At 62.7% G+C, this 24,312-nt stretch overlaps 2 protein-coding genes across 2 annotated transcripts in view; one reads left to right on the top strand and one right to left on the bottom strand.

The window, feature by feature from the left end:
* Window positions 1-24,312, top strand: part of SND1 (staphylococcal nuclease and tudor domain containing 1) — an 83,437-nt gene that overhangs the window by 54,217 nt on the left and 4,908 nt on the right. The window contains exons 13-18 of the mRNA XM_039389499.1: window positions 2,101-2,211; window positions 3,853-3,925; window positions 4,694-4,835; window positions 9,850-9,959; window positions 23,103-23,291; window positions 23,785-23,926. Of these exons, the coding sequence (XP_039245433.1) occupies window positions 2,101-2,211; window positions 3,853-3,925; window positions 4,694-4,835; window positions 9,850-9,959; window positions 23,103-23,291; window positions 23,785-23,926 (767 nt within the window). The remainder of the gene's footprint in view (window positions 1-2,100; window positions 2,212-3,852; window positions 3,926-4,693; window positions 4,836-9,849; window positions 9,960-23,102; window positions 23,292-23,784; window positions 23,927-24,312) is intronic.
* On the bottom strand, window positions 17,307-19,745 carry LRRC4 (leucine rich repeat containing 4). Its single transcript, XM_027746517.2, has one exon. It carries the CDS (start codon window positions 19,567-19,569, stop codon window positions 17,599-17,601), a length of 1,971 nt encoding a protein of 656 aa, XP_027602318.1. The 5' UTR covers window positions 19,570-19,745; the 3' UTR covers window positions 17,307-17,598.

Raw genomic sequence — 24,312 nt, 5'->3', positions numbered from 1 at the left:
GGGTACCAGGATAAGTCTCTGTGGGAATTCTGAGCCTTGAAAGCTCTAAGCCTGGGAAGAATTCAGGGTTTTCCCAGGATTTCCAGCTTGGGGAGGGTGTTTTGGTACTTGGAAGCAGCAGAATTTTGTGTGTGGGAATGCTGGGAATGCTGGGACATCTCCAGAGCATCCAGGCTCTCCAGTGGCCAGGGAGGGGGACAGGGGGACACTTCCCTATCTCCAGGATGCAGCTGGAATAGGGAGTGGGATGTGATTGGGATGGGGAATGGGATACAGCTGGAATGGGGTGGGAATGCAGCTGGAATGGGGGTGGGAATACAGCTGGAATGGGAGTGGGATACAGCTGGAATGGGGGTGGGAATGCAGCTGGAATGGGGGTGGGAATGCAGCTGGAATGGGGAGTGGGAATGCAGCTGGAATGGGGAGTGGGAATGCAGCTGGAATGGGGGTGGGAATGCAGCTGGAATGGGGTGGGAATGCAGCTGGAATGGGGAGTGGGAATGCAGCTGGAATGGAGAGTGGGAATGCAGCTGGAATGGGGAGTGGGAATGCAGCTGGAATGGGGAGTGGGATACAGCTGGAATGGGGAGTGGGAATGCAGCTGGAATGGAGAGTGGGAATGCAGCTGGAATGGGGAGTGGGAATACAGCTGGAATGGGGGTGGGAATGCAGCTGGAATGGGGAGTGTCAGGGGCCCCTGGGCCACCAGGGCCACCAGCCCTTCCCCCCCAGCCTCCTGCTCATTCCCAGAGCAGCCGGAGGTGCCCGTTCCCAGTGCTCGGCATTCCCGGCGCTGCCGCAGCTGCTCCCGCCGCAGCCGTTCCCTGCCTCACCAATCCCGAATTTTTTGATTCCTCCCCCTGCTCCGAGACCTATTTTTGGCTCCCGGTGATGGATTTGCCCTTCCCCCTCTGCCCGGGGTTCGGGAATGGAAGTGCACAAACATTATCCGCGGTTTTTGGGATACGGAGGGAATTAGCGGGCGGGGAATTGGGGAATTAGGGATGCGCCCGGCAAAGGAGGATTTATGGATCTGCTGAAAGCAGTGGAGTGGGATGGAGCCCCCCCAGCCTCACACGTGGCCCCTCCTCAGCCCCCCAAATTGGTGCCCCCCCCCGCCCCCGCTCCAGGGAAAAAACTGACTGGATTGGGAAATCGAGGAGGAGTTCCCGTGGCCCGGGGGTGTCACCCCACTGGGTTTGGGGTGATGGGGGGGGGTTGGGGGGGTTTGGGGGTTTTGGAGTGTGTTGGGGGGGGAGTTGGTGATGGTGGTGCCCCCTCCCCCCCAGCTGGCACTCACCCCCCTCTCCCTTAAAAAAACCATGGGATTAGGGAATCAGGGAGGACCATGGCCTGGGGACGCTGAGCCTGCTGGGCTTTGGGGTGGGGGTTTTGGGGTGGGGGGGTTGGGGTGGTGTCAGGGTTCTGGGGCGAGGTGAAGTTTTTGGGGTGGCATCAGGCATTTTGGGTGGGCAGGTTTAGGGTGGCATCAGGGTTTTTGGGGTGCTCCTGGGAGACCCCCCACCGTGTCGGGGACCCCCTGGGACCCTCCTGTCGTGCCCAGTTCCTGGGACACGTCTCTGCAGGTCCCTTCCCTTGGCGGCGCTGTGGGATGGTTTGGGTTGGGATGGGGTGGGATGGGGTGGGATGGGGTTAGCGCTTCGCCAACTGCCTTGGATTGCTGCTTCCCTTTCCCTGCTCCGATCCCCCCTCCTTTATGTGGGCAGTTTGGTGGGATGGGTGGGATGGGATGGATGGGGTGGGATGGGGGGGATTGGTTTTTTGGTTGGATGGGGGTGGGATGGGATGGGATGGGTTTGGGGACTGGGGGGGATGGGTGGGATGGTTTGGGTTGGGATGGGGTGGGATGGGGTGGGATGGGGTGGGATGGGGTGGGATGGTTTGGGTTGGGATGGGGTGGGATGGGATGGGGTGGGATGGGGTGGGATGGGGTGGGATGGTTTGGCTTGGGATGGGGTGGGATGGGATGGGGTGGGGTGGGATGGGGTGGGATGGGGGGAGTCTCCAGAGCCGGGGTGGGGTCTGGGGTTGGCAGTGCCCCCCAGAGCAGTGCTGAGCCCCCACCCTGTGCCCCCACAGCAACATCGCCGAGGCGCTGGTGAGCAAAGGCCTGGCCACGGTGCTGCGGTACCGGCAGGACGACGACCAGCGCTCGGCCCACTACGACGAGCTGCTGGCGGCCGAGGCGCGGTGAGTGGGGCACAACTGCTCCCGGGGGCACAGCTGCTCCCTGTCCCCTGGCACAGCTGCTCCTGGGGGCACAGCTCCTCCCTGTCCCCTGGCACAGCTGCTCCTGGGGGCACAGCTCCTCCCTGTCCCCTGGCACAGCTGCTCCCGGGGGCACAGCTCCTCCCTGTCCCCTGGCACAGCTGCTCCCGGGGGCACAGCTCCTCCCTGTCCCCTGGCACAGCTGCTCCCGGGGGCACAGCTCCTCCCTGTCCCCCTGACCTGTCCCCCCGTCCCCTCCCGACCGTGTCCCTGTCCACCTGTCTGTCCCCAGCCCTTCCTGGCCCAGGTGTTCCAGGTGTTCCAGGTGTTCCAGGTGTTCCAGGTGTTCCAGGTGTTCCCGGCTCCCTGTGGAGTGATCCCACTGCTCAGCCCCGCCCCGTGTCCCGGTGCCCCCCCATCTCCGCAGGGATCGCTGTTCCCGACCCTCGCCGCTCCACAGGGACGATCCCGGTGCTGGGAGCCCCCCACATCCGCGCGTGTCCCCGTGTCCCTGTCCCTCAGCCCGTCCTCCTGGATGGCACACAGGAATGCCAATGGATACCCTTCCCTCTCCGGCTCGGCTGGATCCGGCGGCTCCGGAGGTGGCACCGGCACAGCCGGGCCCAGCGGGATGTGGGATCTCAGCTCCTCTTTGGCAGCAGATCCCGGCACGATGCCGAGAGCCGGGAAGAGCAGCTTGGAGGGGGCTGAGGCGCGTTCCCGGGCGAGACTCTCGCTGCTGAGGGAAAGGGTGGATCAATCCGGATAAACGGGCTCTCCCGCTCCCCCGGCTCCGTGTCCGCGGGGTGGGCGGCCGGCAGATTGCTCGGAGGCTCATCCTGGGATGTGCCTTTTGGGAGGCCTGGCAGGAAATCAGCAGCTCGGAGCGCTGCGGGGTGGGCGAGATTCCAGTCAGGCACTGGGATGCCCGGGCTGGGATGTGGCACATGGAGCCCGGAGCAGCACTCCAGGTGCTGGGGGGCAGATCCTGGGTGTGCCCACCGTGGAGGTGCTGGATGTTCCCGCTCACTCCCGGTGAGTGGCGGAGGTGGCTTGTCCATGCCGGAATCCCTGGCACATCCCGACTCCGTGGTTGTGCTGGCACTGGGCAGAAGAGCCGGCGGCTCCAGGGTGATGCCAGGGATGGAGAGAACGGGAGATTTGGGATGAGAGCTGCAAGGCCCAGATCTCCCAGTGGAGGGGGGCTCGGAGCAGTTGGGGTGAGCCCGGAGTCACATCCCAGACTGCCCTGCCTGTGCCTGTGCCGTGGGCTCCTCCAGCCTCCCGGCACAATCCGGCCTTTCCCAGCCTCCCATGCCAAACCCTGTGGCAGGAGATCCAGGTCTGGCATCAGGTCCAGGACTGGCAACAAGTCCAGGTCTGGCATCGGGTCCAGGCCCAGCACCGGCTCCACCATCCCACTGGGTTTTCCAATCCCTTCAGTGCCCTCCAGGTATTCCCTCCTTCAGCCTCCTCATTGCCTCCGTGTTATCCCGGGAAGACCCTATTCCCGTGACTGGGACTATCCAGCTGCAGTGCCCGGGCTCTCCCGGTGGGCACAGGGATGACTCCGGCCCTTCCCGCCGCAGCAGGTGCTGACTCCCGGTGCTCCCTGTTTTCCAGGGCTATCAAGAACGGGAAGGGGCTGCACAGCAAGAAGGAGGTGCCGATTCACCGGGTGGCCGACATCTCCGGGGTAAGGAGGTGCAGGAATTCTGCTGGCACCGCTCTGCCAGGGGAGCCGGGGTAAAATGGGAGAAAACCCCACCCCGAGCCTTTGATTTTGGGAACTGCTGGGTTTTTTCTCCCTTTCTTCCTTGGATAAATAAACTGGGAGTTGCCCCATGGAGCTTCCTGGCCTGGGAACCGGGTGATCAGAGCCAAGACTGGAATGCTGCTGGGGATCAGGGATCCCCCAGCTCTGCTGAGGGAATATGGGGACCCTGACACCCCCCAGCAGCCCTGAGAGCTCGTTAAGTTTTCCTTAATGAATATTAATAAGGAATTATACAGAGCCATTTGCTGCTGGGATGTTGTGGGGGGATCCTGGGAAAGGGGAGTCCCGGGATGCTCCGTTAGGGATGGTACGGGATCCATCCTGCCCGTGCCAGGCAGCCACTCCCGTGGGGTGTTCTGGGCCGTGTCCTGGGGTGCAGAGCCCATCCCAACTGGGAAAACTCGGATCCGTGCCCACGCCCTGCATCCCGGCTGGCACAGGGCACTGAGGAGCCCCCGCTGCTCCCACCCCGTCGGACACTGCGATGCCGGAGGGTCCCCCCGCTCCGAGGGAGTGCCCCCGCTCCGAGGGAGTCCCCCCGCTCCGGGGGAGTGCCCCCGCTCCAGGGGAGTGCTCCCACTCCAGGGGAGTGCCCCCACTCCGGGGGAGTGCCCCCGCTCCAGGGGAGTGCCCCCGCTCCAGGGGAGTGCCCACGTTCCCGGGCTGAGCCCCTTTCCCTCCCTGCAGGACACGCAGAAGGCGAAGCAGTTCCTGCCGTTCCTGCAGCGCGCCGGCCGCTCCGAGGCCGTGGTGGAGTACGTGTTCAGCGGCTCCCGCCTCAAGCTCTTCCTGCCCAAGGAGACCTGTCTCATCACATTCCTGCTCGCAGGTGGGCCCCCGGGAACACCGGGAGCACCGGGAGCACCGGGACACCCCCAGTTATAGCACCGGAGCTGCCCACGGGCTGCACTGGGACAGGGGGAGTCGAGTTGGAGTTGGGAAGGATGTTCTCCCAAAAAACTCAGGAGCAGGTGGGGACCCCCAAACCAGGGAGCAGGTGGGAAACCCCAAATCTGGGAGAAGGTGGGAAACCCCGGGATGGGAATGGGGATGCGGATGAGGAAGAACATGAGGAGGATGAGGATGGTGATAGGGATTGGGATAAGGATGGGGATGAGGACAAGGATGGGATGAAGACGGGATAAGAATGAGGACGAGGACAAGGATGAGGTTTAGGGTGAGGATGAGGATGAGGATCAGAATGAGGACAGGGATGAGGATGGGGATGAGGACTGAGAATGAGGATGGAATGAGAATGGGGATGAGGATAAGCATCCCAAATCCCAGGCATTTCCACGTGCTGCCTCCTCAGCAGGCGGAGGGTGACCGGGATGGGGGTTCCCGTTGCTGGTGTGAGCTCTGTGAGCTCCTTGATCCTCCAGATCCCTGGCTGGGGGGTGGGGGGCGGCTCATCCCTGGCTCCCGTTTCCATGGCAATAACCGGGTTTGCCGGATGACCCTGAGCAGGGATCGTTCACAACTCGGTTATGAAAAATTCAGTCGGTGCTTAAAGGGATCGGATCCGGGGATCAAACACTGGGAAGGGCAGAGCGGCGGCTCCCTCTGAGGGAATGCTGATCCCGGGGGAGCAGGGATGGAACTGGGGAGTCTTTGCCCATCCCTTCGTCCCCAGACCTGGGGACCGTGTCCTGTCCCTGTTCCCCTCGGATAACTGGGATGGGGTTTGGGAAGGGGGAGGCTCCGTGCCTGCTCCCAGTCCAACCAGTGACCTGGGATGGCCAGGAATGATGCTCCCAGTCAGAAAGTAATTTGGGGTGACCCGGGATGGTGCCACGGGATCCCCCTCTCCCCCCAGCCCCTCCCATCCCGGAGCCTTTTCCCACTGCATGCAGCCTGTGCTCCGGATGTCAGCAGATCCCAGACCACCCCAGACGTGGCCAGCCCAGCCAGGGACCCCCAGTCCCAACGTCCCCCTCCAGGGCCCAAACACTGGGAGCAATGAGGACATTCCATCCCCGGATCCGGCTGGAGCGTGAGCATTCCCAGCCCTATCCCAAGCTGACTCCTGCCATGTGGAGCGTGTCCTAAACCTGTCCTTCTCCGTGTGCTCTTGCCTATAAATATCCTGGAGTCTGATTTTATCCATTGTCAAAGCCAGTGGGAAATGCTGGGAAAACGCAGCTCCCCCTTCCCGGGCACGGAGACATGGGAATTGTCAGGAGTGATGAACCTCCCACGTGCTTGGGAGGAGGAACTGGGATCGACTGAAATCTTTCTGGATTCCAGAGGTTGGCTCTACTCTGGAATCCCAGTGCCCACCACGGTGCCCCCGGGATCTGTAGGGGTTGGGATGGGGGGCTGGCACCTCTCTGGAGTCCCAGTGCCCACGGGATCCATAGGGAATGGGATGGGGGGCTGGCACCTCTCCGGTGCCACAGCCCTGCTCCCTGGGGGGTCGTTATTCCATGAGATTCCCTGCTCCACAGGGGTCCCTGTTCCATGGTCCTCCTCTTTGGATCTCCATGATCCTGCTCCATGGATATCCCTGCTCCCCCCTGCTCTGTTCCAGTGGGGATTAATCCCCCAAATAGTTCCATCCCATAAAACCCCACCGGCAGTGACAGCATCCAGCGGCCACGATCCCAGCAGGACCTTCCGGCTTTTGTTTTCCCTGGTTTTGATTGGTTCTCCCCCCGGTGCCATTCCCAACCCTCCTCTGCCAAGCCAGGAATAGGATAAATATCCGCCTTTTATCAACGCCTGCCTTTTTTATGGATATCAAATGCAAATGAGCACCATAAAGAGAAGCCAAGTCCCTTAAAATGTGACTCCAGGGATGCTCCCGAGGGAGCTCATCCCGGCTTTCCAGCTAAAATAGATCCGTCGGAGCACTATAAATATGTGCAAATAGAGGAGCTGCTTTAATCCCAAATTCCTCTCTCCTGGCAAAACTCTGGAGCCTGACGCCTTCCCGGGGCGGGGGCTGGGAGCGGCAGAATTCCCGAGGGATGAGGGGGAATGTTGGGGTGCGGGGCCACCTGGCTCCGGGGTGTCCCGAAATTCCCCAAGGGGGCACTGGAGCTGTGGAACTGCGAGGTGGGGATGGGAATCCAGAGTTTTTCCATGTGGGTGTTCCCTCCATGGGGCTGGTCCAGCGCTGTGTCCACGGCCCCACTCCCGCAGTTCCCGGGTGTGCCCTCCCTGCTGCTCACCCCCATTGCTCCCAAAATCCATAAATCCTCTGGCAGATCGATCCCTGGCATTCCACCCCGGCACAGCCAGTCCTCGCCCGCAGCCATCCCGTATCCCTGCGCTTCTCCAGGCACAGCAAGCTGGGACAAGCTGCTTAAATCCCAGGAATTTGGGCTGGAAAGGTTCCTGCTCCAAGAGAGCTTCCCTAGGGAGATTTATTTTCTGTATTCCCACTGATGGCCAGGGAGGCCCAGCCCCTCCCAGCATCCCAGGGCAGGATCCTGCAGGCTGTTGTGGGATACCTGGGAATGCTGTGGGATACCTGGGAATGCTGTGGGATGCCCCAGGATGCTGCAGGAGATCCCAGGGATACTGTGGGATACCCTGGGATGCTGCAGGACACCCCAGGATGTGCAGGATGCCGTGGGACACCCAGGGACGCTCTGCAATGTCCGTGGGATGCTGCGGGATGCCCTGGGATGCCCTGGGATGCTGTGGAATTCCTGCCCCCATCCCTCCATCCCTCCGAGGATGGTTCCAGGGTCGGAGCAGCCCCCCCAGAGCTGCCCCTTCCATCCCCCAGCTCCAGCTCAGCAGGACTGTGCTGGAATTCTGTGGGAAGCCCAGGGGAGCGCGGTGGCTGCAGCACTTCCAGCCGCATCCCTCATTAATCCGTCACGGCTCCCCGGGAAGAGCAGCGGAGCCGCGCGTTCGGGATTAGTTGCTATTTTTAAAGTGCTGGAGAACTTTTCCGGGTGCCAAACATCCCCTTCCCCTCTCCCTACAGCATTCCCAGGGGGATGAGCACGTTCAGCCCATCCTTTTGAGCTTTGCCTTTTCCAGAATCTTCCCTTGGGTGGGTTTGGGAAGCGCCAGGGCCGGGAGAGGATCCGAAGTGGGATCCCAGCATGGAGGAGCTGGCAGCCGGAAAACGCTGCTCTCAGCTCGTGTGGTTTAAGGATTCCGGTGCTTCCTCAGCTCTTCCCCTATTATTTTGAGGGAAAAAATTCCAGTGTGGTGCATAAACCTTCAGCAGCTCCCAGTCCCCTCCACGGAGAAGGAGGAGAAGAAGGAGGAAGGGCGGCTCCGGGTCCTCATTCCCACTCCCAGCACGGTGCTGGGAGATGCTCCTTGTTGGAGAAACATGGGATCAGTGCTGGGATCGGAATCAGTGCTGGGGTTGGGATTAGTGCCAGAGCTGGGATCAGTGCTGGGGTTGGGAGCAGTGCTGGGGTTGGGATTAGTGCCGGGGCTGGGAGCAGTGCTGGGGTTGGGAGCAGTGCTGGGGTTGGGAGCAGTGCTGGGGTTGGGAGCAGTGCTGGGGCTGGGAGCAGTGGGCAGGGACAGGGCTGGAAGCTGCCTGGGAAGCTCCTGCTGGATTTCCTGGAAATGTTTGGCTTCCCTTGGAGGCAGCATAGCCTGGGAATGGGGATGGAGATGGGATGGGGGCAGGATGGGGGTACAACAGGGATAGGGATGAGAATGGGTGTGCAGTAGGGATGGGAATGGGACAGGGATGGGAATGGGGCAGGGATGGTGTGATGGTGGGGACAGGGATGGGGACCGGGATGGGGAAATGACAAAGGACAGGGATGAGGATGTGATAGGGCTGGGGTCAGGGATACAGCAGGGACAGGGATGAGGATGTGATAGGGCTGGGGTCAGGGATACAGCAGGGACAGGGATGAGGATGTGATAGGGCTGGGGTCAGGGATACAACAGGGACAGGGATGAGGATGTGATAGGGATGGGGTCAGGGATACAGCAGGGACAGGGATGAGGATGTGGTAGGGATGGGGTCAGGGATACAGCAGGGACAGGGATGAGGATGTGATAGGGATGGGGTCAGGGATACAGCAGGGACAGGGATGAGGATGTGATAGGGATGGGGTCAGGGATACAGCAGGGCTGGGGATGAGGATGTGATAGGGATGGGGTCAGGGATACAGCAGGGACAGGGATGAGGATGTGATAGGGATGGGGTCAGGGATACAGCAGGGCCGGGGATGAGGATGTGATAGGGATGGGGTCAGGGATATAGCAGGGACAGGGATGAGGATGTGATAGGGCTGGGGTCAGGGATACAGCAGGGACAGGGATGAGGATGGGTATCCAATAGAGCTGGGGATGGGGAGATGACAGGGCCAGGGATGAGGATGGGATGGTCTCAGTGACACAGGGACATCGTGGGCTCCGGGTGCTCCCGGATGCTCTGGGAACAGATCCATGTCCTCGTGCCTCCTGGGGGAATGGTGACACTGCTGTGGCCCTGGGGGTGTGACACCTTGTCTCTGCCTTCCCGAAGGATCGCGGCTCCGGCATGGAGCTGTAATTCCCAGCACTTCATTAATTATGCAAATTATGTAAATTGTAATTAATAATGCAGGACTTCCCTGTTTTCCAGGGCAGGGGGGTATCCCAGGGGTATCCTGAGGGCAGTGGGAAGCTGAGTCAGGGAGAGAGGCTGCGAATGTGGGGGTCTGGATATGTCCCCACGTCCCCATCCCTGCTGGTCCTGAGCTATCCCATCCTCTCCCATGGCTGTGCCACCACTGGACCCTCCCGGAGCTTCCCACATCCCCCCTGACTCCGATGCCCCGTTCCCTGCCCAGCCCATTCCCCGGGGGCCGTTCCCAGGGGGGCAGGGGGGTGACCTCGGCCTCACCCTCCTCCTCCTCTTCCTCCCCCAGGCATCGAGTGCCCGCGGGGTGCCCGGAACCTGCCGGGGCTGGCGCAGGAGGGGGAGCCCTTCAGCGAGGAGGCCACGCTGTTCACCAAGGAGCTCGTGCTGCAGCGGGAGGTACGGCGGGACCGGCGGGACCGGCACCGGGGGCATCCGGGGGCATCCGGGGGCATCCGGGGGCATCCGGGGGCATCCGGGGGCAGGGGCAACACTGACAGGTCCCAGAGGTACCGAGAGATCCTGGGAATACTGAGAGTGTCCTGTGGGATGTGGAGAGATCCCAGGGGATCCTGAGAGATCCAGGGTGATCCTGAGAGATCCAGGGTGTCACCAACAGACCCCAGGGGACACTGAGAGATCCCAGGCAATACTGAGAGTGTCCCAGGTGATCCTGGGAGATCCCAGGTGATTCCGAGGGATACTGGGTGATTCCAAGAGATCCCAGGGGACACTGAGAGATCCCAGGCAATACTGAGAGTGTCCCAGGTAATCCTGGGAGATCCCAGGTGATTCCGAGGGATACTGGGTGTCACCAACAGATCCCAGGGGACACTGAGAGATCCCAGGCAATACTGAGAGTGTCCCAGGTGATCCTGAGAGATCCCAGGTGATTCCGAGGGATACTGGGTGATTCCAAGAGATCCCAGATGCCTTGGGCAGATGGAGGAGGGATGTAGGATGGATGAAAGGTGGGGGCAGGAGCGATGCAGGAGGGATGCAGGATGTGTACAGGATGGATGCAGGAGGGATGCAGGATGTGTACAGGGTGGATGCATCAGGGATGCAGGATGTGTACAGGGTGGATGCATCAGGGATGCAGGATGTGTACAGGGTGGATGCATCAGGGATGCAGGAGGGATGCAGGATGTGTACAGGAGGGATGCAGGAGGGATGCAGGATGTGTACAGGGTGGATGCATCAGGGATGCAGGAGGGATGCAGGATGTGTACAGGAGGGATGCAGGATGTGTACAGGAGGGATGCAGGATGTGTACAGGATGTGTACAGGATGGGTGCAGGAGGGATGCAGGATGTGTACAGGATGGGTGCAGGAGGGATGTAGGATGTGTACAGGATGGATGCAGGATGTGAGCAGGACAGATCCCCCTGTTTGAGCCTGTTCTCATTAATGTCTCTGGGTGTTAAAATTCCCTGGAACTCCTGTGATTTCCCTGACTGAAGCTCCGGAGCTCTGGGCCCATTTGGGGTAATTACACCGTGATTCATAATTCCAGGGCAGATCCCGGATCCCCCCCGGCCCATCCCAGCCCCCCATGGAGCCCAGAGTTGGGATTGGTGTGCCCAGAGGGACTTGGCACTGGTGCAGATGTGGGTGTGGGTACAGCTGTGACCTGTGCATACAGATGTGGATGTGCCTGCAGACACAGAGGTGGCCACAGCTGCAGTCCTGGGCACGGATCCAGATGTGGGCAGGGACACAGATGTGGCTGTGGATGCAGCTGTGTGCGAGGATCCAGCTGTGGGCAGGGACACAGATGTGGCTGTGGATGCAGCTGTGTGCGAGGATCCAGCTGTGGCAGGGACACAGATGTGGCTGTGAATGCAGCTGTGTGCGAGGATCCAGCTGTGGCCATGGGCGTGGCTGTGGGCACTGATCCAGATGTGGCCCCAGATGCAGATGTGGTGGTGGGTGCACGGATCCAGATGTTGCCAGGGATGCAGGCACTGGCACTGGCGCAGATGTGCTGGACACGGATCCAGGGTTACCACAGATCCAGATGTGGCCATGGATGCAGCTGTGGCAGCAGCTCCAGGCCAGTGGTGCCTGTGGGGGTCCGGAGTGGAGCCCACCCGGGGACTGCAGGTGTGGGGACACAGGGACATGGAAGGTGGGAACACAGGGACATGGAACGTGGGAACACAGGGACATGGGAATATGGGAACACAGGGACATGGGAATATGGGAACACAGGGATATGGGAATGTGGGAACACAGGGATATGGGAACATGGGAACACAGGGACATGGGAATATGGGAACACAGGGACATGGGAATATGGGAACACAGGGATATGGGAACATGGGAACACAGGGACATGGGAACATGGGAACACAGGGACATGGGAACATGGGAACACAGGGATATGGGAACATGGGAACACAGGGACATGGGAATATGGGAACACAGGGACATGGGAACATGGGAACACAGGGATATGGGAATATGGGAACACAGGGATATGGGAACATGGGAACACAGGGACATGGGAATATGGGAACACAGGGATATGGGAACATGGGAACACAGGGATATGGGAACATGGGAACACAGGGATATGGGAACACAGGGACATGAGAACATGGGGACACAGGGATATGGGAACACAGGGATATGGAACATGGGAACACAGGGATATGGGAACAGAGGGACATGAGAACATGGGCTCACAGGGATATGGAACATGGGAACACAGGGACATGAGAACATGGGCTCACAGGGATATGGGTTCACAGGGACATGGGAATGCAGGGACACAGGAACACAGGGCTATGGGATCACGGGGATGTGGGGACATGGAGATGCACGGACTCAGGAACATGGGGAAACAGGGATATGGGAACATGGGGAAACAGGGATATGGGAACATGGGGAAACAGGGATATGGGAACATGGGGAAACAGGGATATGGGAACATGGGGAAACAGGGATATGGGAACAGGGGGAAATGGACACAGGGATGCAGGGACATAGAAATACAGGGACACGGCAACATGGGGATGCAGGGACACAACACAGGGACACAGGGACATGGGAATGCAGGGATATGGGAATACAGGGACACAGGGACATGGGAATGCAGGGACACAGAGACACTGGGACATGGGAATGTAGGGACATGGGGACACAGGGACACAGGAATTCAGGGACACTGGGGCACAGGAATGCAGGGACACTGGGACACAGGGACACAAGGACACTGGGACATGGGAATGCAGGAACACTGGGACACAGGGACACAAGGACACTGGGACATGGGAATGCAGGAACACTGGGACACAGGGACACGGGGACACTGGGACATGGGAATGCAGGAACACTGGGACACAGGGACACGGGGACACTGGGACATGGGAATGCAGGAACACTGGGACACAGGGACACGGGGACACTGCAGTCCTCCCCCTCCCTGCTCAGCATCTCCTACTGCCAGGAACTGCTGACCCGCGTCCCAGGGGCTTCGCTCCGCTGCCTCGGCACATTCCGGAGGCTCCGCACAGCACCTGCCTGGAATGTCATGGCAGGGAGGCCACATGGAGGCTGAGATGCTTCCCAGGAATGCTACGGCAAGGAGGACACGATGCTTCCCAGGAATGTTGTGGTGGGGAGGCCACGCGGAATTTGGGATGCTGTGCGGGAATGTTTTGGCAGGGAGGCCACGTGGAACGTGGGATGCTGCCTGGGAATGTCAGGGCAGAGGGTCCCATGGAATGTGGGATGCTGCCTGGGAATGTCAGGGCAGAGGGTCCCATGGAATGTGGGATGCTGCCTGGGAATGTCAGGGCAGAGGGTCCCATGGAATGTGGGATGCTGCCTGGGAATGTGGAGGCGGTGGGAGCGCAGGATGCTGCCCGTGGGTGAATTCCTGGTGCCGACGCCGAGCTGGGCTCCGGGTCCCGGCCGGGTCCCCGCGGTTCCCACGGTGGCCCCGACACGTGTTCCCTCCGGCAGCCAAATCCCTGCCCACCCCCACACCCAGCGGGATATTTTTATCCGGCGGCTCCGGCTGTGCTGACTCACGGGCCCGGAGCCGCCGTGACGAACCGGCCCCGGATCGGGTTGGGAAGGAGGAGGGCGCTGGGACGCTCCGGGGGGATCGGGGGCTCGTGGGTAACCCGGGACAGGGCCACGGGGACCCCCCGAGGTGCCCCCCAGTTGCTTTGCAATGACCACGGCACTGATCCTGGCAGGAGCTGCCTCATCCTCCGGGAACACCTGAAATCTGCCACGTCCCCCCGGATTTCTCCATTGTTTTTGTTGTGCTTGAGCTGGAAATTCCCGGTCGGTTGATCCGACCCCGATCCCAGCGTTGGTCCCAGCGCCAATCCCAACCCCGATTCCAGCACTGATCCCAACTCGAATTGCAGGGCCAACCCCAACCCTGCTCCCAACACCAATCCCAATCCCAGTGCTGTGCTCGGAGCATTCCTGCCACATCCCACCTCATCCCGCTGCTCCCCAGAGCCACCAGTGCCAGGGTGGGCACCAGGAGACCCCCCAAATCCTGATGCCGAGGGGGTTTCCGTGACATTCCATAGCAGTGCTGTTTGTAGTTGGTCAATATGTGCCTTTTCCCCAATCCCAGGGGCTGATTCCCGCCCTGCTCCGGCCAAATCCCCAATTCCATGGCCCCCAGCCCGTGCCCACCCGGGAGTGCCCGTGCTGTGTGCACATGCCAGAGGTTGCCAGAGGGATTATCCTTAATAAGATGGAGAGGATGGAATTCCTGGAACTGGGGGGTACCCAAGGACTGGGGGGGTTTGGTGGGGGAACCCCTCCAGCCCTGTCAGTGTCCCCCTTGTGCCCCTACCCACGGCCCCCCTGGCACTGCAACCCCCCCTTCACTGCAACCCCTCTGGCACTGCAGCCCCCCTGACACTGCAACCCCCCCTTCACTGCAGCCCCCCCTTCCCTGCAGCCCCCCCTTCCCTGCAGCCCCTCTTCCCATCAGAGGCAGCCCCCCAACTCTCTGCTCCCCCCACTGCCCTGCAGCCCCCCATCACCCCACAGCCCCTGTGTGTCCCCTGGCCCCACCCCAGGGCCCCGGGAGGAGGAGGATGGAGGTGGGATGGGGTGGGATGGGATGGGATGGGATGGGGTGGGATGGGGAAGAAGATAAGGATGAGGATGGGAATGAAGATGAGGGAAGGGGTGGGATGGGGGTGAGGAAGAAGATGGGGGTAGGATGGGGATGAGGGTAATTAACTCAGCTGCTCTAAGTTGGGGTTAAATTAATGCCAATAAAATCGATAAATCCCCCCGACCCCGCCACGGCATTCCTGGGATTTTTGGGATCACTCCTGGCAGGCCCCGGCACAGGGAGCAGTGTGGGGGGGTGAGGAGGAAGGCCCCCTGCAAAGCCAGGGCTGGGGGGGGACAGCCCGTGTGAGGGGGGTGAGGAGGGTGTTTACATTCCTAGATTGGCACGGGTGGGAAAATTCGGGAATAAAGGGAAAAGCAGGAACGTGGTTTTGGGAGAAACCGACCCAGATTCGCCGAAAACAGCAAAATTCCTTAAAAATCCCCCAAATCCCAACGCTGAACCCTCACGGCTCCGTGGGGACCTGGGGGGAGGAGGCGGGGGGGGCTCATCCCCTGGCTGGGCCGGGGGGGCCCTGGGGAGGCTCCAGGCCTGGCCCCAAGGACAGAGGGGACGTGGTGGTGGCACGAGGGTGGTGGCACGAGGGTGGTGGCACGAGGGTGGTGGCACGAGGGTGGCCCCGGGGCTGCCGGTGGCACTGTCCCCCCAGCACCGCCACGAGGGCTGGGTGGAGGTGGCACTTGGGGGACACCGGTGACACAGGGGCACCCCGGGACCCACCGCTGGCACCCAGGGGTCCCCATGTCCCCTCCCAGCTGAGGGTCCCCGTGTCCCCACCACCAGCACCCAGGACACCCCGTGTCCTGACGGTGCCACCCGGGTATCCCGGGGTCCCCCCAGGCTGGGGGAGTCCCAGTGTCCCCTCACGGGGGGGTCCCAGTGTCCCCCCACCCCGTGCCAGCCTCCATCCCCCCCCCCGTCCATCCCCGCCGGCTGATCCATCCCGGTCCATCCTCCCTCCCTCCCTCCCTCCGTCCATCCCGATTCCAGGCGGGAACCCCGCAAACGGGGGGAGACACCCCCCCCCCCAGCCCAGCCAGGGGGGCCCGCAGTGGGTGACACCCACACTGGGCCGTGGGGGGGTCCCGTGTCCCCGGCCGGGGGTGCAGCCCCCCCAGTGCCCCCCGGCTCACGCTCCCCCCGATTCTCCTCATCCCCAGCCCCCTCCTCCATCACCTCCCTCCATCTCCTTCCCCGCTCCGCGATTTTTCCAAAGCTTTTTCCTGCTGAGAGGACAAAAAACCCCTTTCAGGATGGCAGGAGCGGGGGGGGGGACACCCCGCAGCCCCCCCCCCCCCCCCCCCAACCCCCGTTTAACCCCTCGGGGACTCGGCGTTACAAATTTTGAACAATATTTATTAAAATACAAAAATACACTTGTTTTTTTGTTGGATTCGCGGTACAGTCGGATCCTTCCGGCGTTTATAGACCGAGAGAGAACTTCTGCATCTCCTTCCCGCCTTTAGCCCCCCACGGACCCCCCCCCCCAAATTTTTTAGCTCAACTTTGACCCCTCCAATAAGATTTTAAAGCTAAAATCAGAAATTAAAGTAGTTCCAGTGCTCGAGCAACCGGGGAGGGCTCCCCCCACTGCCCGACCCCCCCCCCAAAACCCCCCATGCCCTCAGGACCCCCACGAGGCACTTGGGGTCCCCACCGGGACCCCCCCCAGTGGCCACCTCAGATGCTGGTGGCCCCCCCATCGCCAAACTCCCCCCACCCCCCCAGAGCCCTTAAATTCTCCCGGCCCCCCCCATTCCATGAGCAGCCCTTGGGGGGGGTGTCCCCATTCTCACCCCTCCCCCCGAAGGACTAGAACTGCCGTTTGGGTGTTCTGAAGGTGGTTACAATCATTCGTCAGGTCTCCCGTGGGGCCCCCCCAGCCCCCCAGGAGCCATAGCCCTGTGCCGGTGCCCGGGGGGGCCCGGGGGGGCCCGGGGGGTCCCCGGTGCCCGGGGGGTGCCCGGGGGGTGGTGACACACACCGGGACCCACGAGCCGTGGTGCGGCAGGAAAGGGGGTGCAGAGCGAAGCGGGGGGGCACCCGCTCTCACCCCCCCCGTCAGCCCCCCCGAAACACCCCCCGAAACACCCCCCGCACCCCCCGCCTGGCGCTCGGGGGGTTCGCCCCCTTTCCTTGGGTTTTTTAGGAATTTTTTGCTTGAATACATTGCAGACGTCCATCCCCAGCCCTCAGGCTATGCCCCCCCCGCCCCCCCACCCTCCCCAAAAAGTCCCCCCCCCCCCCCGATTCATTCCTTTATTGCATTCAGAAGGTTTTGGCGCCGTGCCGACCTCCCGCCCGGTGACGCCGGCGATGCCGGCACGCCGCCAAGGGCAGCGGCGCGGGATGGGGGGGCCAACCTCACACCCCCCCCCCCAAAATAACCCACGAAAACACCCCCGACCCCCCCAGATCCCCCCGACAGGCTCCTGTCACCGCTCCGGTGTCACCCGTGTCCCACCACGCCACGGCACCGCCGCTCGCTCGCCGCTCGCACCGAATTTTTATCCTCTGAATATCCGTTTGTTTTTTTTCTCTGTTTCTCCTGGGTTTTTTTTTTTTTTTTGTTTAAATAGAACCTGCGAGTTAGAAAATAGTGGTTTTTTTGTAGGAGTTTCGGGTGGGTTTCGTTAAATTTTAATATAATCTGCTGCTCTTCTCGGCCCCGAGGTCGGCTATAGAAGCATGTACACGAAAAAGAGTCTCTCCCCCCCCTGTACAAAAGTTGTGTCTGTTATTGAGGAATTTTCCTGTTTTTCCTTATTATTGAGGAATTTTCCTGCTTTTCCTTACGTTTGGAGTTCTGCTTTTTGTGCATCTATTGCGTTTATAATAATTCCGGGGGGGGTGGCGGGGAAACAACCCCCCAAAAAAAAAAAAAAAAAAAAGAAGGAAAAAGCCCCCAAAAAAGAGTCATATCTGGGTTTCCTGAACTTTCTCCTTGGTGTGGGTCTGGATTAAATAGGGGTCGGCCAGGGTGGTCCCCGGGGGGTGCAGCGAGTTGCCCAGCGCGTTCTCTGTCCAGTGGGCCCCGTGTCCCGCCTTGTAGGTGTTGTAGTTGATGTGGTCGTGGATGTTGGGCAGCACCACGGCCCCCTCCCCGGCCACGCCGGCGGGCGCGGCGGCGGGCGCGGCAGCGGCGGCGGGCGCGATGTCCTCGTCCACCTGGATGATCTCCACGGTGCGCGCGGCCGTCACGGTGCTGCGCTGCTGGTGCCGCTTGCGGAGCTTGTAGAAGACGATGAGCATGGCCGCGGCCAGGAGCGTCACCGCCACGAAGCAGCCGATGATGATCTTGGTGGTCTTCATCACCTCGTCCAGGCTGGTCTGCAGCTTGTCGCCGGCGTCGGCGGTGGGCACGGCCACCTGCTTGGGCGTCCGCGTGGTCTGCACCAGGACGGTGGTGGTGGTGGTGTAGGCTGGCTGGTAGCCCGTCGAGGTGGTGGGCACGGGCTTGGTGAACTTGGGGGAGATGTCCTCCGGGGAGATCTCGGTGGTCTCCACCGTGACGGTGGTGAAGAAGCTGTAGTTGGAGGTGTTGAGCTCGGCCGTGCTCACGTTGAGGTACGCCGAGGCGTTGGAGTTGCCCGCCACGTTGGTCACCATGCAGGTGTAGACCCCGGTGTCCGTCAGCAGGACGTGGGAGAAGTTGAGGGTGCCGTCGTTGAGCACGGAGATGCGCGGGTGGCTGGACGCGTGGCTCAGCACCGTCCCGTTGGGCAGCAGCCACCGCACCGACGACATGGAGGGCGTGCGGCACTTGAGCTCGGCCACGCGCCCCTCCGAGATGTTGAGGTCCGTGGGGGCGTCCATGATGAAGGGCGCCGAGCACTGGAAGGAGGTCTGGTCCACCTCCACCAGGAACCTGCCCCGCATGTGCAGCGGGGCGTGGCAGCGCCCGCAGCAGGTGGAGTTGGTGGGGATGTACTCCCGCAGCCACCACGACAGCCAGAGGATGTCGCAGTCGCAGTCCCAGGGGTTGTGGTGCAGGTGGAGCTCCACCAGGTACCGCAGCGGGGCGAAGAGGTCGTGGGGCAGGGAGGACAGGTTGTTGTGGGCCAGGTTGAGCTCCACCAGCGCCGTCAGGTCGTCGAAGGCGTTGCGCTCGATCAGGTTGATCTGCGAGTTCATAATCCAGAGCTTTTTGAGGGATTTGAGCCCGTGGAAGGAGCCCGGTTTGATCTCGGGGAAGTTATTGCCCGACATCTCCAGCTCCTCCAGGCCCACCAAGGGCGTCAGGTTGGGCATGTCCTTAATGTTGCACATCCCCAGGTTGAGGTACTTGAGGTTGTACAGGCCCTCGAAAGCCCCCTCGGAGATGTACTCCAGCTTCTTGAGCTCGCCCAGGTCGAGGCGCATGAGGGAGGGCACGCGGTTGAAGGCGTACGAGGGGATGCTCTCGATGGGGTTGTTGCGCAGCCACAGCTCCCGCAGCTTGGACAGGTACTCGAAGGCCCCGCTGGGGATGACGGTGAGCCAGTTGTCGAAGAGCTCCAGGGTGTTGAGGCTGGCCAGGCCGTTGAAGGCCCCCACCTCGATCTGCCGGATGGCGTTCCTGCCCAGCTGCAGGACCTCCAGGTGGTGCAGGTGGCGGAACGTGTCCGCCTGGATCATCTGGATGTTGTTCTCCATGAGGTTGAGATAGCGGGTGTTGGAGGGGATGCCGGGGGGCACCTCGGCCAGGCCGCGGCGGGTGCAGACCACCTTGCTGAACTGGTTACTGCAGGAGCACACGGAGGGGCAGCTCTGGGGGCCCGGGGAGGCGGCGGCCAGGGCGAGGATCCACGCGTGGAGGGTCAGGGAGGCGGCCAGGACCCCTGGCCAGGTGCGGTGGCGGCGGTGGCGGCGGAGGTGGTGCACAGTTACCTGCCACAAGAGCTTCATGGTGTGGCACGTTCATCATTCACCATCGTCTGGGGATGGCGGCGAGAACAGGAGAACGGGCTCAGGGCCCCCCCCCTCTCCCGGCTCCCACAAGCTGGGGGGCCCGGCTGGCCGGAGGGGGGGGGGGTCGCGGTGCTGGGATTGGGGGGGGGGGGACGACTCCGAGGGGAGAGGGGAGGGGAGGGAGGAAAAATTAAAATTTAGGGGGAAAAAAATCGGCGGTAGGTGCTGGGGGGGTCGGGGGGAGGAGAAGGAACCCCCCCACCCTGCCCCGCTCGCCAGTACCTACCTGGGGAAGGGGGATCGGGGGGTCCGGGGGGGCTCGAGGCGAGCGCGGGGGGCGCGGGACCGAGGGGGGGGGGCCGGCCCCCCAAAAACAAAAAAAAAAAAAAAAAAAAAAAGACAAAATGGCTCCTGGAGGCTGCGGTGCAGGATGGGGGGGGCCGGCCCGGCTAAGCGGGGGCCCGGCAGCCCCCGACCGCGGCCAACCCCGCGGCCTCGCACCTCCGCTCCTGGGGCCGGCCCGGGGGGCTCCGCGGGGCCCGCATGGCCGCCCCCCCCCAGGCCGCGGGGAAAAAGGGGGGGAACCGGGGGGGAAGTGGGAAAAAAGGAAATAATTAAAAAAGAGAAGCGGGGAGAAAAGGAAGAATTGGGAAAAGGGGAGGGAGCGGAGGAGAGAAAAAGTGAAAAAATGAAAAACGGGGAGGGAAATGGGAATGAAAAAAAATTTGGCGAGGAAAGGGGAGTCAAAAGGAGATAAAAATGGAATCGAAATCTAAAATAAAATAAACCGAAATTAAAATAAGAAGGGAAACGGGGATAAAAGTTAAAATAAGGCTAAAATAAAACGAAAAACTAAAAATAAAAATTAGAAATATTAAAATAAATTTAAAAAAAAAACCAAAAAAAACAACAACCAACCCCGGAGGAAACCTAAAAATAAAACAGGAAAATAAAGATTAAAAATAGGCCGAAATAAATAAATAAATCTCGGGGAGCCCCCCCGGGAGAGGGAAAAACGCGGTTCGGGGAGGGGGGGGGGGAGGAGGAAAGGGCGTCGGCGTGGGGGGGGGGAGATGCCGGCGGGGGCACCTCCCGGGAGCGGCGGCGGCTGCGCTGGTGGCGGGGCGGGGGGGTCCCGTCCCGTCCCCTCCCGCGTGTCGTTCCCGCGTCCCCGCGTGGGTGTCGCGTTCAGCGGCGGCGCGGGGCGATGGTGGCGGTGCCAGCGGCGGTGACAGCGGTGGCGGTCGCGGTGCCGGCGGGCATCCTCCGGTGGCGGGGGCCGCGCGGGGCGGTGCGGGCGGTGCGGGCGGTGCGGTGCGGGGCGGTGCGGGCGGTGCGGGCGGTGCGGGCGGTGCGGGAAGCAGCCGCGCAGGCGGCTGGCTCATCCTTTTGTCCTTCAGTGCGAACGCGGATGGATTGCTGCTGCCGCCGCTCCCGCTGCTCCTGCTGACGCATCCCGGCTCCGCACAGACCCCCCCGCGCCCCCCCCGCACCCCCACCCACCCACCCACCCGCCTCGCTCCGGAGGGGCCCCCGCCGGCCCCGGTTCGGCCGGTGCGGCGGCCCCGGAGCGATTTTGTGCGCGGGGAGGGCGATGCGGGATGAGCCGCTTCCTCCTCCTCTTCCTCCTCCCTCCCGCCGCCGCCTCCTCCTCCTCCTCCCCGCAGACCCGCTCGGGGGATGTGGAGAGGGGGGCGCCCTGAACGACCCCTCCCCGGGGCCCGGAGCCGGGGACGGAGGGACGGAAGGAGGGACGGAGGCGGCTCGGGGGGGCTCGGTGGCTTTAAGGTGGTGGGGGGGATGCGGTTCCATCCGTGGCTGGAGGCCCCCACACCCCCCCCGAGCCCCCCTGAGGATCCAACCTCCCGCTGAGCGGGGTCCGTGGACCCCCTTAACCCCCTCCGGGCTCAGGGCTGAGACCCGACCCGAGCTGTGACACTGATGGGGGCACAAACCCCGCTCTGCAGAGGGAGGGGGGTCCTGCTCTGCCATAGGCTGGGGAGGGGGCACAGTGCCGGGGTGATGGGCACCCGTCCCAGGATCCGACCCCCCAGCTCAGCGGGGGTCTGTGGACCCCCCCCGGGCTCAGGGCTGAGACCTGACCCGAGCTGTGACACCGATGGGGGCACAAACCCCGCTCTGCAGTGGGGATGGGGGGATGAGGGGGCTGCAGGTCCAGCTCTGCCATGGGCTGGGGAGGGGGCACCATGCCAGGGGATGGGCACCTGGGTACCACCGGCTTTGGGGGGCCCGGGCTGGGGGTTGCACCCCCCCACTGCCTTGTGTCCCCCCGCCCCAGGTGGGACCCCTGGGATTGTGGGGAGGGGACCCCCTGCAGCTCCCACAGGCAGCCCATTGTCCCTCCCGCTCTTGGTGGCACTTGGAACCACCACCAGAGTGCCACTGGTGGGGGTGGTTGGGGGCCCCTTGGGACACCCTGTGTGGCAGCACCCAGGGACACCCCGGGACCCTCCTGTCCTCCCTCCCTGGGGTCGCAGTCCCCGTGGTGGTGGCACATCCCTGGGGGGGCTGCAGAACTGGCAGCGATGTCCCCTGGGAGCTGCAGGACACGCTGGCCTCGTGTGCCCCGTGCCCCCTGTCCCCCGTGGCCACATCCTGCCCCTGAGCCCATCGATGTCCTGCTCGTCCCCTCACTGGTCACCCTGCCACGGGGGCTGGCACAGTGACACTGTGGTCACCAGAGCGTCACCGGGCAGCGCTCGGGAGGTGCCACAGCCGTGCGTGGGGCTGCACCCTGGGGACCAGCCCGGCACCCCTGGGCACAGCGGGGGACCCGGGGGCTTGTCCTGCACCGTGACCCTGCCACACAGGAACCACGGCCGGTGCGGTGCCATGGTCAGTGTGGTGCCATGGCCAGTGTGGTGCCAGGGCCAGGGTGGTGCCATGGCCAGGGCGGTGCTGTGGCTGGTGTGGTGCCATGGTCGGGGTGGTGCCATGGCCAGGGTGGTGCCGTGGCCAGGTTGGTGCCATGGCCAGGTTGGTGCCATGGTCGGGGTGGTGCCATGGCCAGGTTGGTGCCATGGCCAGGGTGGTGCCATGGCCAGGTTGGTGCCATGGCCAGGGTGGTGCCATGGCCGGGGTGGTGCCCATAGCCCACGCGGTGATGTGGCCAGTGCAGTGCCATGTCCCGTGTGGTCCCATGGCCAGTGCAGTGCTGTGGCTGGCACAGGGGAAGGGCAGCAGGATGCCACAGGCTTTGGGAAGCAGCGGGAACAGTTCTGGCAGGATGGGCGAGCTCAGGGAAGGGACACGCTCCGTGTCCAGCAGCGCCTGTGGAGCCAAACCCAGTTAACCATGGCAAAGGCCACAACGTGGCCCATCTGTCACCTGCTCGGGGGGACACTTTGGGGAGGCACCTCGGGGTCGATGGTCCGAGCTGGGCGCACAGAGGCCGTTGGGGGGGACCCGCCTGCCACTCCCTGGACGGAGCTTGGGGCGCCGGGACGAGGCGGCGGCTGGGCCGGGTGCCCGTGGCTCCGGTGCCCAGGGTGACTCCCGGGATCCCACAGGTGGAGGTGGAGGTGGAGAGCATGGACAAGGCCGGGAATTTCATCGGGTGGCTGCACATCGAGGGCGTGAACCTGTCGGTGGCGCTGGTGGAGCAGGCGCTGTCCCGCGTGCACTTCACGGCCGAGCGCAGCCCCTACTGCAAGGCCCTGCTGGCGGCTCAGGACGCGGCCAAGCAGAGGAAGGAGAAGGTGAGGGGGGAACTGGGACCCCCCCGGGGTGGCACCGTCCCAAAGAGATGGCCCCATCCCAGAAGACGGTCCCACCCAGAGGATGTCCTCTTGTCAAGAGATCTCCCCACCCGAGGGATGTCCCCATCCCAAGAGGCGATGGCCTCGTGCCAAGGGACGCCCCCATGCCGAGTGAGATCCCCGCCACAGTAGATGTCCCCACACCAAGGGGTGGCCCCACCACGATGGATGTCCACAGCCCAAGAGGGGTCCACACCCTGAGGGATGGCCCCACCACAGAAATATCCCCACCCCGAGAGATGATGGGCCCACCCCAGGGAATGTCCCGACCCTAATGGATGGCCCTTCCCCAAGGGATGTCCCTGTGCCAAGAGATGATGGACCCACCCCAAGAGATGTCCCACCCCGAGGGACGTCCCCACCCCAAGGGACGTCCCCACCCCAAGAGATGTCCCCACCCCAAGAGATGTCCCCACCCCACGTGTGCCCCCAGGTGTGGTCCCACTACGAGGAGACCCCGGTGGAGGAGGTGGTGCCGGTGCTGGAGGAGAAGGAGCGCACGGCCAACTACAAACCCGTGTTCGTCACCGAGATCACCGACGACCTCCACTTCTACGTGCAGGACGTGGAGACGGGTACGGGGGCAGGGGGACCCTCCTGGGGACCCTCCTGGGGACCAGCAGCACCCAGGGGTGCTCCCCAGCCTGGCCATGGGGGGGCTTAGTTGAGTGGGATGAGGATTCGTGGGTTTGGTGGGATCACCCATCGCCCCCCAGGGCCATCTTTGGGACCCAGGGTGGAGGTCCCTGTTCAGGACCCAGGATTGGGGTCCAGGTTTGGGGCCTGGGATGGAGGGTCAGGGTCAGGGGTCACCTCTGGAACTGAGAGTGGGCATCAGGTTTGGGGCGAGGTCTAGGTTTGGGATCTACTGTTGGGATCTGGGGTTGGACCTGAGGTTGAGGTCCGTGGTTGGGACTTGAGGTTCAGGATCAGGGGCCACACTGGAGATCTGGGTTGAAGT

The sequence above is a fragment of the Pipra filicauda genome, unplaced genomic scaffold (genome assembly GCF_003945595.2).
Source record: "Pipra filicauda isolate LSUMZ 115617 unplaced genomic scaffold, ASM394559v2 scaffold731_size164108_pilon, whole genome shotgun sequence".
Lineage (NCBI taxonomy): Eukaryota > Metazoa > Chordata > Aves > Passeriformes > Pipridae > Pipra > Pipra filicauda.
This window is presented reverse-complemented; position numbering and strand designations above follow the sequence as displayed.

Excerpts from the sequence above, each read along its gene's own strand:
- LRRC4 (XM_027746517.2), bottom strand. The coding sequence starts at position 19,569 with ATGAAGCTCTTGTGGCAGGTAACTGTGCACCACCTCCGCCGCCACCGC.